General features: G+C 40.3%; 1 protein-coding gene across 1 annotated transcript in view; it reads left to right on the top strand.

Moving 5' to 3' along the window:
• The window catches only part of LOC119781940 (leucine-rich repeat-containing protein 49), a 70,056-nt gene that overhangs the window by 18,146 nt on the left and 38,113 nt on the right, over window positions 1–13,797 (top strand). Inside the window, exon 8 of the mRNA XM_038282588.1 lies at window positions 7,991–8,052. Within this exon, the coding sequence (XP_038138516.1) occupies window positions 7,991–8,052 (62 nt within the window). The remainder of the gene's footprint in view (window positions 1–7,990; window positions 8,053–13,797) is intronic.

Genomic DNA, 13,797 nt, shown 5'->3' with positions numbered 1-13,797 from the left:
ATCCATTTAAAATGTAGGCAACGGCATGAAAAAAGTGGTTTCTACTTTTACTTTTATACTTTAAGTAAATTTACGAGCCTGTACTTTGTTACTTTTACTTGAGTAAAGAAGTTTAATCAGTACTTCCACTTTTACCAGAGTATGTTTTAACACAAGTATCTGTACTTTTACTTAAGTACGGAAAGTGAGTACTTTAGCCATCTCTGCTCCTTGATGAAAGCACCATTTAAAGCTCTGGCTCTAGCTCCAGCTAAGAGTAAGCTCTCGCATTCGAGAAAAGGTCTAATAGACTAGCTCTCATTATTAGAGCTAAGAGCATGGATACATTGAACTGAGATTTAGATTTTCCTTATATGTTTCAAAATGTGTAATGTGTAGTTTTAAGATGGAGTTATTTAAGGCTTTATACATGAGAAGTAGGACTTTAAATTATTTTCTGAATTTAACAGAAAGCAATTTAGGGAAATTTTAACAGGAGAAAAGTGATCTCTCTTTCCAATTTTCATCAGAACTCTAACTGCAGGATTTTGGATCAGCTGAAGGCTTTTCTCCACGTTTTGTGGACTTCCTGATAGTAAAGAATTACAATAGTTCAGCCTTGAAGTAACAAATGCATGGACTAGTTTCTCAGCATCACCCCTGGACAGGAGATTTCTCATTTTTTTTATATTCCAGAGATGACGTAAAGAAATTCGAATAACCGCTTTGATGGGATTTAAATTACAAATCCTGATCAAAAATAACATCAAGTTTTTTTATTACATTATTATATGAGACCAATTTAATGCCACCCAGATGAAGGGACTTACTAATTAGATTTTTTTTCAGATACTCTTATCCAAAGACAATAACTTTTGTGTTGTATAAATTTAAAAGCAGAATTGAAAAGGTTATTTATTTTGTTGATTATATGGTTTTCAAAAAAAATGCCATTAATTTTGATTTATCTCATTACAGACCCTGTAAATAACCCAATTAAAACTTTTAATGTCCCAACACTAATCATTTTACTTCCTCTTCATAAATATGCACTACTTATTGTTTGTCTCTCACAAAAAAACTCTCATTAAAGTAGACCGAAGTGTGCAGTTGTAGAGGTTCAAGGGACTTATATTTTGCAGAGCACTGTGCTATTTATTTTCCCACCTGGCAGGAGCCAAAAACTGAAGAAAAAAAAAATTAAAGAAATAATTAATCAGATTCAGCAAAGCTGCAGAGTTGCTGGTGTTTTTTTTGTGAGCTCTCATGAATACATTTGACTGTTTTCTACTTCTCTATATTTATCCCATGGAGCGAAAAGCTTCGGCTCAGGGCTGTAATGATCAGAACTAATTCCTGAAAGGAACCACCTTGCATAGATGCTTCTGTGAGTTTATTGTGGTCACATTTCTGCTAAGAGTGATAGAAATTACATGTAACACAGAGAGTTGTTTTGACTTCTGGTAGAGGTGCAAATGGTAGTCTTTTCAGATTCCTAAGATGTTTCTGTTCTCAAATTATAGCTTAGTGTTTTTTTTTGTGCGTGAGAGAATGTAACAAAACCAGAAGTGAAATCAATTGAATGACTGTCAGAAAGTGTGGGGTGAAACCTGTCCTGTTTTTTGTTGCCCAGGGAGAAATAGATCATTATCCATAACCTCCCACTGACTTTTCCGGTGCAGTGAAAGAGAAACTAGATGTTCAAAACACGGAAAATCACTTCTCTCTTGTTACTATGGTTTTAATCTGATAAACAGAGTATTGCGTGCCAAAACAAGCCCCTTCATTTGTATGCAAATCCCTAAAGTCTTAGTCTGCTTCCCTGAGCTGCGGAAAAAAACTCTAACTTTGTATCTCCGATGAAAACTCCTCTCATCACTCAGTATGTCCTTTCCCTTCTGGCTCAGAGTTCCTAATTACTTGATTTTTTGCATGACATTGTATTGCAAATTTTTTTTGTTGCTTTTTTTTTGTTAATTTTTTTTTAAATCTTCCTTCTCCAGTTTGCTTCTGATTTATTGTCCACCTCCTTGCTAATGTGAAGGTCTACCACTACTCCATGTTTTCTCCTTTGCTTGTTTTCTTTTATCCAAATACCTTAAAAGTGGCTTATTTAATCGTTCCAAACCGATAGATGTCAAATATATATTTTTTTATTTCTCTTCTTGAACCGCTTTACATCCTGTCATGATTTTTTTTTTTTTTTGCTCTATTAGGCTACTTAGCCTACAGATAGGTTTTATGTAAATGATTTTGTGATTCTACCAAGGGGAAATTTAGGTTTGTAATTTTATGAGGCCACTGGCGGTTCTAGACCATATTTGCCAGGGAAGCTGGGTGGGGCCAGAGTTTTTATTTTTATTTTTATATATTTTCCAAACAAACAAATAGAAAAATGCAAGGACAAAAGTTTATTATTTAAAATTGTGATGAAGCCAGAGAGCTACTTGCAGCTCTAGGGCTGCAGGTAGCAGACCTCTGATCCTGCAGGTGCAAACTGTGATCCTATCTTAAAAGTATAGTTGAGGATTTTCTTGAATTTTTGAAAAGACCCACCCTCTCCCGAATAAGAACGCCTTTTAAAAGCCTGCGAGAGCATTCACGAGCCCATTTCTCCTCGAGCACGCTCTGTTTAAAAGTTGCTGTTTGCACATCCTTTACTATACCTGGATGTTGCTTTTCTGGGCGGATTATCAAAATAAGTTGTTCTCCTAATTCTCAATCATTCTGGTAATATGTCTACGTAAGGCCATCCTATGTGCTCATCCCCTTTTCCCCTTCTGGTGGTGGAAAAATATAAAACATAGTGGAAAAATTGCAAACTTCTTTTCGAAAGTAAGCTTGTATGAGCGATGCAACCATGCAACTTATACTGGACTTCCAGACATATCTGATGGGCTAGCCGGTAAGGAGTCTGAGAGGAGCCAGGCAGGGAAATCCAAAGACCCATGGTTGGCTGGGAAAGGAGGTGCAGCCTGTAATCCTGATTGAAGGGTGCAGCAGTAGACAGCCAGGACAGAACATACCAGTTATATAATAAGATTAATAATAGGTTTTCATACCACTGTAACTAGAGAACCACAGTAAATCCATCCGACCTGTTAAAGTGGTTTCATTTGTCAAACAGGGTGAAGTGGTTTTTACGCTTTCCAAACCTTAGAAAGAAAGTGACGTTTTTAATGCAAAGCTTTGTCTGCAGGAATCAGAGAAAAAGCAGACTGAACATGCAACATTAAAGCAGACAAGGAAAAAGGTTTCAGCCAGAAGCAGACTGGCCTTTTGGATTAACACTAGGGCTTTCTCATCTTCTGACCTACTAGATTTAAGCGGCCTTATAATGGTAATTGCAAGGCAATCTGCAGTATAACTTGAAAGTGTTACCCAGGCTAATTAGCTTAAGTCTTGTCTGTTTGAGGATAGCTCTTTTTTTTTCCCTGTATGAGCTATGTGAAAACAGCTTCCTCCATCTATGGGCAAATGTTTAAGCCACATAAGGTGACCATTTAAAAGTAACAGCAGTACTTTTACCGTCCAAATGGTATACATGTAAACCAAAAAGAACATGCAGAGCAGAGCAAAAACCTTTTGATTGACGTCTGACTTTAAGCAGGTTTCGTGCAAAGTATTAATCTGCAGTTTAGAAAAGGCTTCCTGAGATATCCTCGCATGTCTGTTCTAGAAAGAGCTGCCATAACACTCAACAGCTTATGAGAAATTTCCACCAGGATTCACATGTAGAGGCATTCATTGAGGGGCTTTCATGACTCTGTTGCGGTGTGTCATTTTGCACGCTTTGATGAGATCTTACTGTGTGTGTTTGGAGTAACACATTCAGCAGAGTTCAGAGTAAGTGTGAAAACCAAAGACAAGCAGGCTGTCATGCAGCAGAGGGTGGGGCAAGGTTTAAAAAAAGGTGAAGGCACGGGCACACAAAAAATACACCCCCAGGCGGACAAGGAGGCACACGCATCCAAAAGGCTGCACAGCTGTAAACAGGCTCACAACAAATCCTGTCAGCTGATTGGTTCCAATCGATCAGGTTGGTTGGAAAAGAGAGCACATTGGTGGAAAGTTGTTCTGTACCTCATCAGCCCAGTGATGACATCATTCTGTCTGGGATAGAGCGTCTATTTTTAGCAGAAGATAGTATGCAGCCTCTGCTTCTTCCCCAACATCCACACAGACAGGACTTTGGGAAAGAGGTACACGTTAGTTAGCAGCATCCCTTCACTTTTTAACACAGTGGACAGAGTTGGTCTAAATAAACTTGTATTTCTCTCTTTCTTGGATTAATCATTCTAAAAAATGTAAGGTTATATTCTTGTAAGTGTTCTGGCCCTATCTAAAAAGATTTTTCCTTATAATAATATTAATTCCAGAAACATAAATGCATAACATTTGGTTCTTCTAATAGTTTTCGATGAAAATAACAGATTTTTGAAGATATTTCATGAGTCACACTGAACCAGAAAATTACATCTGACATCTGACATGATATCTATAGACGTGTTGTCTGGAGTGAGTCCATATTTATGTCGATACGATTAGGAAATCCCTCGGCAATCACAGATCAGGTTGTAGGATTGCAGAAGACTGTTTTTCATTGTTTTTTTTCCCTAATAACTGGTTGTAATTTTGAGATATATGTTAGTATCCCTTAAAGATATCACCTATCCTGCCTCGAGTGGAGGAGTTAAAGTATCTTAGAGTTCTGTTCACGAGTGAGGGGAGAATGGAGCAGGGATCGATGGATGGACCAGTGCTGCTATAATGCAGATGCTGTACCGATCTGTCGGGGTGAAGAGCGAGCTAAGCCAAAAGGCAAAGCGCTTGATTCACAGGTCAGTCTACATTCCTACCCTCACCTATGGTCATGAAATCTGGATCATGACCAAAAGATCCTGGATAAAGGCTACAAAAATGAGCTGTCTCTGCAGGTTGATAGAGTGAGGAGCTCAGCCACAAAGCAGAGGCTGCTTCTCCTCCACATCGAGCAACAGAGCTGGTAGAACTGTCTGAGAGGAGGTGTGTCTTGGAATCTCCGTACACTGTTCACCCTACGACCCAATCTTGGCTAAAGCGGAAGACAAGAGAATGAAATTTATCAAAAGGTCAGAAACATTCCTCCGATGTTTGGTTCTGATTTGATGCGACCTCAAATCATTGCTACATATTGGTCGCTGCACATTCGACCATCTCCCTTAGAATAGGACCATCTGCTGTTCTATTAAAGATCCAAAAGGTTCTCTGTTAGACTTATGGATTTATCGGCGATTGGAAAGACGACTGTAAAGTCAAAGGTGGCAACAACAACGCAGTCTTTAAACATTTCTCAGTTGATGTTCAGAATACCAAATTGTGCCAAAAATAGCCCCACCTTAAAACCATGACTGACCTTCCTGAACCATGAATATTAGGCCCCGTCCACACGAAGTCAAAAGGAACACGAAACGCTTATATTTTCCAGAACGTTTGTCGTAAAGACGGAGACGTAAAATAAATGTGATCGTCCACACGAATGCATGAAAACGCTGCAAAATGTATGCCAGGCCTGTAAGTGGCGCTGTGGTGCCAAAGCAAAAATAGGTGATGAAATGTTGGGCATGCGCACTAATATTTATACATGGTTGCCCTGCAGGTCCATTTTCGTGGTTCAGTCAAGTTCAGGTGCTGATCTATGTGGTCGATATTGCTCTGTTCTTCCTGGAGATATTCCAGAAGAAGAAGATTCTGTTGTAAGCCCGACAGCAGGGTGAGTAGCATTAGCAGCAACCATTCAACACAGTACGGCGCCATTGTTGTTGTGATACTGTGTCGCGCATGCGTGTTTAGAGGCGACGCTATGACTCATGCGTGTAAGAAAAAAAATGCGGTTAGAGCTTAAAGATGGAAACGCGAAAACGGCGTTTCAAAACCTTCCCACTCTGAAGGCTTAATAAAAAAGATGTCATGATGGGTCTCTGTGATTAAACCCACATGCAGAACACCACACGAAGCAGGGTAAAAGTTTAACAGTTTATTAAAGAGTTGCAAAAACACAGAGAAACAAGCACTGGTTCTGGTACTGGTCCGGGACTCGATTTCACAGAGTATCTGTAGAGAGGGATAGTTTGGTTAGCCAGGCAGCAGAGATAGCTTGGCAGAGTTTGGATCTTGGTTTGTACCTGATGTGGTTCAGACTGTTCAGTAGAGAGAGGGAACCGGTTGGGTCCAGAGGCTGTGATTCCAGCAGAGAGTTCAGCAGCGACAGAGCTCAGCTTCAGGCTAGCGAGATTCAGACCTTGAGTTGTTCTTCTAGTTCTCCCCTGAGAACTAGATGGAAGATTCAGGCTGAGGATCTTCAGGTTTGGCTTCTTCGGGCAGGCAGGCAGGTTTCCAAACATGAGCTCCTCCAGAGCTACTGAGTTCAGTCGGGTTTCCAAAACTGGTCAACACTCCGGCGCTGAAGACAGGTCTGGTCGCTGCTTAAGTAGGGAGGTCTCCTGATGAGCTGATGATCCTCAGGTGTGTAGAAGGCTCCAGCTCAGGAGCCCCACAGCGCTCTCTGCTGGAGACAGGTGGCAGATCTCCAGATCCCATCAAAAAAGATCGTTTACAGACCCCCGAAACGCCGGCTTCGTATGGATGAGAGGCTGGTTTGGTGAAAAATTTGTGCGTTTAGGCCAGGGTTTGACTTCGTGTGGACGGGGCCTGAGTAATGCCCAGGCATCTGGCTGTATGAAAGTATGTACTTTATTGTCATTTTCTATACACAGAGTGCATACAAAACAACATTTTGTTTATACAGCTTTCTGACAGTGAATGAGCAGCAGCTTAACAATGAAAAGAAAATTTCCATTCATAAAGTGCAGAGGTGATCAAATGTACATAGTGTGGGAGAGGGGTGGTGCAAAAAGGCATTGGTGTGGAAGGTTCAGAGCAGTAAAAAATAAATAAATAGATATGGTGCAAAATGCAGAAAAAAACATTTGAGTTGAGTTCTATTTTGAAGATTCACCATACTTACAGACAACATGCTGTGTTCACAATGTTACAGGATTGATAAGGATATAATGATTAAATATTATTTGTAATATGAGCTACTTATTAGTAATAGAAAACAAGAAGCTGTAATGGAATAATTTAATGAGCTCCCCTGTTACAATATGAAGGCAGACAAAATATCAGTTATAGTGGGAATGAAAGGTTTAACGTGCAAATCCTCACTTTGAATTGGAGATTGAAGAAGTGCAAGTCTGCTGCAGAGGTTTATTGTTCTCACCGGAGGAGCTAGCACAGCCGAAACACTGGGCCACAGTCTGATCTATAGAGTAGCTTGCAGGGAATCTGACCCAGGATGTGAGGCGTTGGCTGCTGACACAGCTCAATCAGACTGCTGCTGGGAGGGGAGGCGATGTCCCTCCCTGGCTCCATCATGTGCATCACTGGCCAACCACAAACACAAACACACAGCAGAGGTTCCTAATGCTTCACAGGAAGCAGCAACGTTCTGGCATCTTATTAGGAGCTGTTCTTTTGACTTTACGTTTGTCCTTTTATGACCGAGCCAATCAGGGATCAGCCCTTTGTTTTTCATTGTATTTACCTTTGTTGTCCTTCTAGGTAGATGCATTTATGTGGCTCTTAGCTCCTTTTGCTCTGGTAAGTGTAAATGTCCCAGTTAGCATTACAAGTTAGCCTCCTGCAGCAGGAAATCTCTGCATTAGCGCAGCACACACTCCCCTCCCCCTGTTGCCATCATGCTCTCTCTCTCATTCTCTCTCTTCTGCTGTCGCCCCTCCTCTCCATGTGCAGACAAGGCAGCATGTCCAATGTGTGTGTGTGTGTGTGTGTGTGTGTGCATGCGCAAAGAGGATTAGGATGCTGAATGCTGGAGCAAAGAGCTGCAAGGTGACTGAGGGAATGGAGAGGCAAACAGAGCCGTGACGATGCGGTGCCTTCGTCCTGAGCATCCTCTCCTATCCACATCCATCCATCCCTCTGTCTTTCCTCTCCCCTTCTCTCTTTCCAGACCGAGGTGGACCGCCTACCCGGCTTGCAGCGTCTCTTCCTCCGCTGCAACAACATCCTCAGGTAAGAGCCGGCATCATTTAACTCCCTCATTCCCACAGAGCTGAGACAGGGATGGTGGCGTGACAGCCGCAGCACACGCCATCTCTGTATTCTTCTTGTGTGTATTTGAAAGAATTTGGATGAGACAGTTGTGATGAATGGCTAAACTTTTCAAGCAACCCAAAAATGCAGTCTGAGAAATGGTAAACCAGGTGTTATAAGGACTTTGAGATTAAATACTGAGGATTTTATGGGTTTAATAAACAGCCCACTTTTTTCCCCCAAGAAAATATTCTTACCATCAACCCCTTATGTTGTAAAAAGCGGTACCTCAGAGTTACTTTGTCAGAGCCATGCAGCCTCCTTGGGATGTGGGAGTCATGGTGGGACAGCCGTCTTGTCCATGTTCACCTTGTGCTGTTAGATCTGACCTGACATCTCTTGCCGGCTCTGCTGTTCAAGTGTCAGCATGATTCAACATCAGGCCAAACGGTCAGCAGCCAATGAATGCAAATCCTCAGAACAAATAAGAACAGATGCTCAGTTAGAAAGAAATAAGCGCAACTTAACTTCTCAGTCTCATATTTCTTTAACTACATTGTTGAGGGACATTGCTGGGATTAAAGAAAGTGCTTCTGTATAAAAACCTACTGTAATAATATTAAACCTGACTTAGAAGCTTACAAATTGTTCACTGCTGGGAGGACGACAGTTATTCTCTGTTGCTAGGTAGATAATTAGAGCACAGTCATCTCTTTGGTCTGCAGACTTTAACCAGTAGAAGATCTTTGAACAGAAATCCAACCAAACAGGGATATCAAAGCTTTCTGTTAAATCTGAAAATATAAGTTTTATATTTAAGCTTTTTTTTTATCTTAGGTTTTATAAGTTTAAATAATTTTTTCTTCATATAGGTTTTACATCAGTTTCACATTTGTTATTTTAAAACCTGTAGTTCTTGTGCAGAGATTTGTGAATATCTACAAACTCCATAACTCAGGGGAGCGATAAAGCCTGATGAGAGTCAATCCCTGTAAAGATCTTTGCATCTGAAACTGGCTAAATTACAGCCTTTCTAGTTATATTATCTATAAGCAGCTTTTTTGGAAGAGATGTGTATATTTAAACAGGCCCTAACTCAGTTTAAAAATTAAAACTAATTAATTATAACGATTCACAAAGGGATGTATTTCATTTGTTTGCTTCTGTCTATATCTTCTCAAAGCAAAAAGTTCAATTTATCAGAAAAATAGAATATTACTAAATTATTGCTTATTAGAATTAAATAAAGCAGAAACTGAGATGACAGTTGTCCGATAAAAGCTAATACAGCTAGCTTTGGATAAGAAAGTCTCTTTAAGGTCACCAGGAATGTTTCCAGTTGGTGAAAATATCAACTACTTTATTACTGGTGTTTTTAAAATCATTTTAGCCGTCTACCAGAAATATGTTCAGCTCTTTGCTTTTTAAAAGAGGACTTATTAAATTTTCAGTTCCAGTAGGATTATGAAGAAGAAAAACAAAACACAACAATGCAGATAAAAGTACCTGCACATCCTAAACACTCCAGCAGAGTTACAGGCTGATTGCCTCAATGTCTCAAAAACCTCATGTAGTAATTAATAAAAAAAGACCCCAACCAAGTATTAACTGCATTTATACTGAGCAATACATGGACACGCTTTTCAGTAAGACTGCATTTCTGCATGAACAAAAAGACTTAATTTTTCTAATGTGATGTTCTAATTAACGGGGAAAACTAATTTGGATTTTATAAAGCTGTAAGCCATAAATATATATTATAAAAATAACCAAAATATGTCTATCTTTTCTAATTAATTAAGATTGTAATATGTTTTAGCATTTAATTTATATAATTTCAAAATAGAAATGTATTAATATTTAATAGGTTTTTGCCTAAAGTTAAATAATAGTGACTTATTTTTTTATGAATGGACTTTAATCTTAAATGAGGCTCAGTGAAACCTGAACCGACCCTAAATAATGGATCGTACAGATTCACAAACGCTTGTCATGTTAAGATTCCTTTCATTTAGACTCTGATCTCTAAAGTTTTCTGTCATTTGATAAAATAAACACAAATCTTTAAAAATTCATGGGAGACATTTGTGCTGCAGTGATCATGGTTTTAAGAAGGTATTATGGAAAAAGAACAATGAAAGGATTTTAACTTTTATAGGCATGAACTCAATCAATCAATCAATCAATCAGTCAATCAATCAATCAATCTTTATTGTCAACTACAATTTACATTGCAATCGAGATTTCAGTTTCAGTACAAACCGTTCATCACAATACATCGCATACATTGGGGTGGGGGAGCTGAGAGGGGGAATGGATCTACTGAGGCCATGCGTGCCGCACAATGTTGCATTTGGTGGGTTCTTATGGCTTGCCAGGTTCCCATCTGTTACCTGGCTGCCCAGGTCCCAGGTATCTATAGTGCTGCCTTTATCTCTGTGGAAAGATAGGAGCCACATTGGGGATGAGAGGGAAAAAGAGCATATTTCACACTTTATCCTTCACAGGATACAGTTTTACATATCAAAAAACCTCAGCACAAATAAAGCACATGTAACACGAGACAGAGATTTCAGCAGAGGGACACATCGGAGGCAGAGTCACATGAAGTCAGTATGACATTTGAGACATTAGTTGTGTGTGTATGAGGAATGCTTTAAATATGTCAGTGAATGACCACAGTCCATTGTCCTTGATGAGATGGAAGTTTATCTACAGTTCTGAGCGCATCCATGGATGTAGGGGATGGGGGAGCAGTTCTTCGGTACCCTTTCTCCATAACATCCAGGGTAGATTAGATAAAGGGCGGAGGCAGAGTACAGAATAACACTTATTGTTATGAGAGCAGGCTGCACAGGAATTTTTCATCAGCCTTTAGTCTTTGTCTTGCTGGCTCTACGTTGTGAGACTCATATTCCATATTTGTTGGGCTTTTCCGCCTTAAAGGAATAGTACACCCAAAACATGATTAGCCTTCATTTTCTACTCACCCCCATGCTGAACAACACTCTGGAGTACTTTTTTGATATCTCAAATGCATCTGGAGATCTGGGAGGCTTCTTGCTGTCTGCTGACATTCAAATAATGGAGGTCTATGGCGCCCGAGGCAGAAGGTCCATAAAAGTCCACAAAAACATGTCAGTATTCCTCCATACTGCTCGTCCAATGTATTCCAAGTGTCCTGAGTGGGTAGCGTCCATAATTTTCTCGAAACTAAGTCATTTAGAATGTTTTTAGAGCATAAACAGTAGTGTATAGGATTTCCTAAAAGCGCGTTCGCGAGTCTACGGAAACCGCGGCAGACCAAACCAGACGAAAGTGCGCATTCAGCGTCTGCTCTGCCGATAATGCAAGCGTAGAAGAAGAAATGTGCTGTTTACCTGTGCAAAGAAAGAAACAACGAAAGAAAAATGTCTGAGGACTTCAGTGTTGAGGAAGAGCATGAGTTCTTTGCCGAGCTGAATGCGCACTTTCATCTGGTTTGGTCTGCCGCGGTTTCCGTAGACTCGCGAACGCGCTTTTAGGAAATCCTATACACTACTGTTTATGCTCTAAAAACATTCTAAATGACTTCGTTTCGAGTAAATTATGGACGCTACCCACTCAGGACACTTGGAATACATTGGACGAGCAGTATGGAGGAATATTGACACGTTTTTTGTGGACTTTTATGGACCTTTCTATGGGGCCAAAATGGTAGCTTTAATATTTGCAAATGTGTGTGGAGAGTTGTGTGTCTGTATCTCGATTTGTGTGTGTGCAGTGGGATTTGAAAATGTGTAAATAAATCTGTAAATGTGTGAGGAGATTTGTGTGTCTGTACAACAATCTGCAAATGTGTAAAACTACTTGTGTGTAATCCGTTTTGCAAATGTGTAAAAAATCCACAAATCTGTATTCAGATCTGCAAATGTGTACTGAGACTTGCAAATGTGTAGATCAATCTGTAAGCACACACAGAGACACTTGTGTCTGAAGTATTTTCGCTTCAAGACCCAGAAATACAGACAAATCATTGGTTACAAGTCAAGCGGTTTTTCGGTTGGCTCTCTTTACACACGTGATTTTTGCTACTCTTCTGCCGTGTGAGATGCACAAATGCGTAGAAGGATTTGTATGTGTATTTTCGCGATTTGTAACCCCTTGCGCAGGCTCGCAGGCTCACATGCTGCCCTGACCCCAGGCTCACAGGCTCACAGACAGCCTCTACCTTTTTTTTTCCTCCGCTGCGGGAGTTGACGTGACAAGGATGATATATTGATACCATTCAGTAAGGAAAAATTTAATCTATTATTAAACAAAAGGTTACGGAAAGATGGCAGAAGCTGTGGGAAGAGCATAGAACTGGAAGTTGGCTTTATAGTATTCAAAGGAAAATTGGTGCAATGAGGAGAACGGAAAGGAATAAAAAAGAGGTTATATCTAGATTAAGTTTCGGAAACACGGGGTTAAATGGAAACTTATTTAGAATGGGAACAGGAGGTTGTGGTTTTTGTTATCAAGGGGAGACGGTGGAGCATGTCTTGTTGTTTTGTTATAAATATTCTATAGGCTCACAGACAGCCTCTCTCTGCTGCGGCAGTTCAGCACAACTTGCTTCACATACAGCCACATACCACCAGTTGGCGGTATTGTATTGCACAGTACGTGACGTTACTGGGGTCCTAGGGGTTGTACCTGCTAAGTTGAGAGCAATGGAATCCCGTCAGCTTTCTGTAAGTATATTTCTTTAATTTTTTCTATAGTTTGCATTAGTAAAACTGTTTTTACTAAACTGTATAACTAGATATAACCTCTTTTTTATTCCTTTCCGTTCTCCTCATTTCACCAATAGGGCTCGGGATCCACGTTGCATTGTGGGACGTCGCGGTCATATTGACGGCTACGCAAACGTAAACATAGCTCTGATACAACGTTGTTGTTGAAAGAAGAGACGTAGAAGTAGAGAGAAAAAAGATGTCAAAATCCCGAAAAAGATCTGGAATTTACCAGGACACATTAAATAGAGAAGCCTCGGACCGGTATGTTGACAAAATCAGCATTATTAATAATTTGGATCCATATAAAGTTCCAAACAATGAGTGGAGCACCGATGAGTGAGCGCCTATACTTCAAAACAGTTCCGAAGCTACAAGTCCTTGGAGTCTCATGTGCAGTTCATGAATGGATGGGTTCAGGAGCTGCAGATCATAAAGCCAGCAAACAGTGGGAACACAGTAATCCGTACGAAGGTAAGCTGTGATCAGACGGGCTCTGGAACCTGCTAGTTTAGCAACCGCTAACTGCTAATCCTAACAACCACTCACGCATGTAATGTACTTTTAACTAGCTGCTATGTGTTTCAAAGGTGTAGTTAGTAACGTTAACTGCCAACCCTCCGGGTTTCTCACGTATTTGAGCCTTTTCCCGCTGCCGTTTTTATTGTTTTCCCGTAAAAGATCCCAACTTTGAAGGAAAGAAACAAAGTAGGCTATAAAATAAAAGCGTGCATCTTTACCTTACCAGAATGAAAATGCAGGGAACACACTCTCATTGACATTGGAATACTGTGGAAAGTTATGTTCGGTCGTCTTACAGCCGCGATCCAAGCTAGCCGACGACTCTTTTTCTCTGACGCTTGGTCTCCATGGTTACGCCTCCAGGCAGGAAAGCGGTGGAAAGTTAACCCATTTTCTATGTTTTTTCCATGGCGATCATGTGTTGAGCTGTTACAGCCCACAATAC

Source organism: Cyprinodon tularosa, unplaced genomic scaffold (assembly GCF_016077235.1).
Source record: "Cyprinodon tularosa strain WSP-4 unplaced genomic scaffold, ASM1607723v1 ctg186, whole genome shotgun sequence".
Classification (NCBI taxonomy): Eukaryota; Metazoa; Chordata; class Actinopteri; order Cyprinodontiformes; family Cyprinodontidae; genus Cyprinodon; species Cyprinodon tularosa.
The sequence above is the reverse complement of the archived record's forward strand: the minus strand, read 5'-3'. Positions and strand labels throughout refer to the sequence as shown.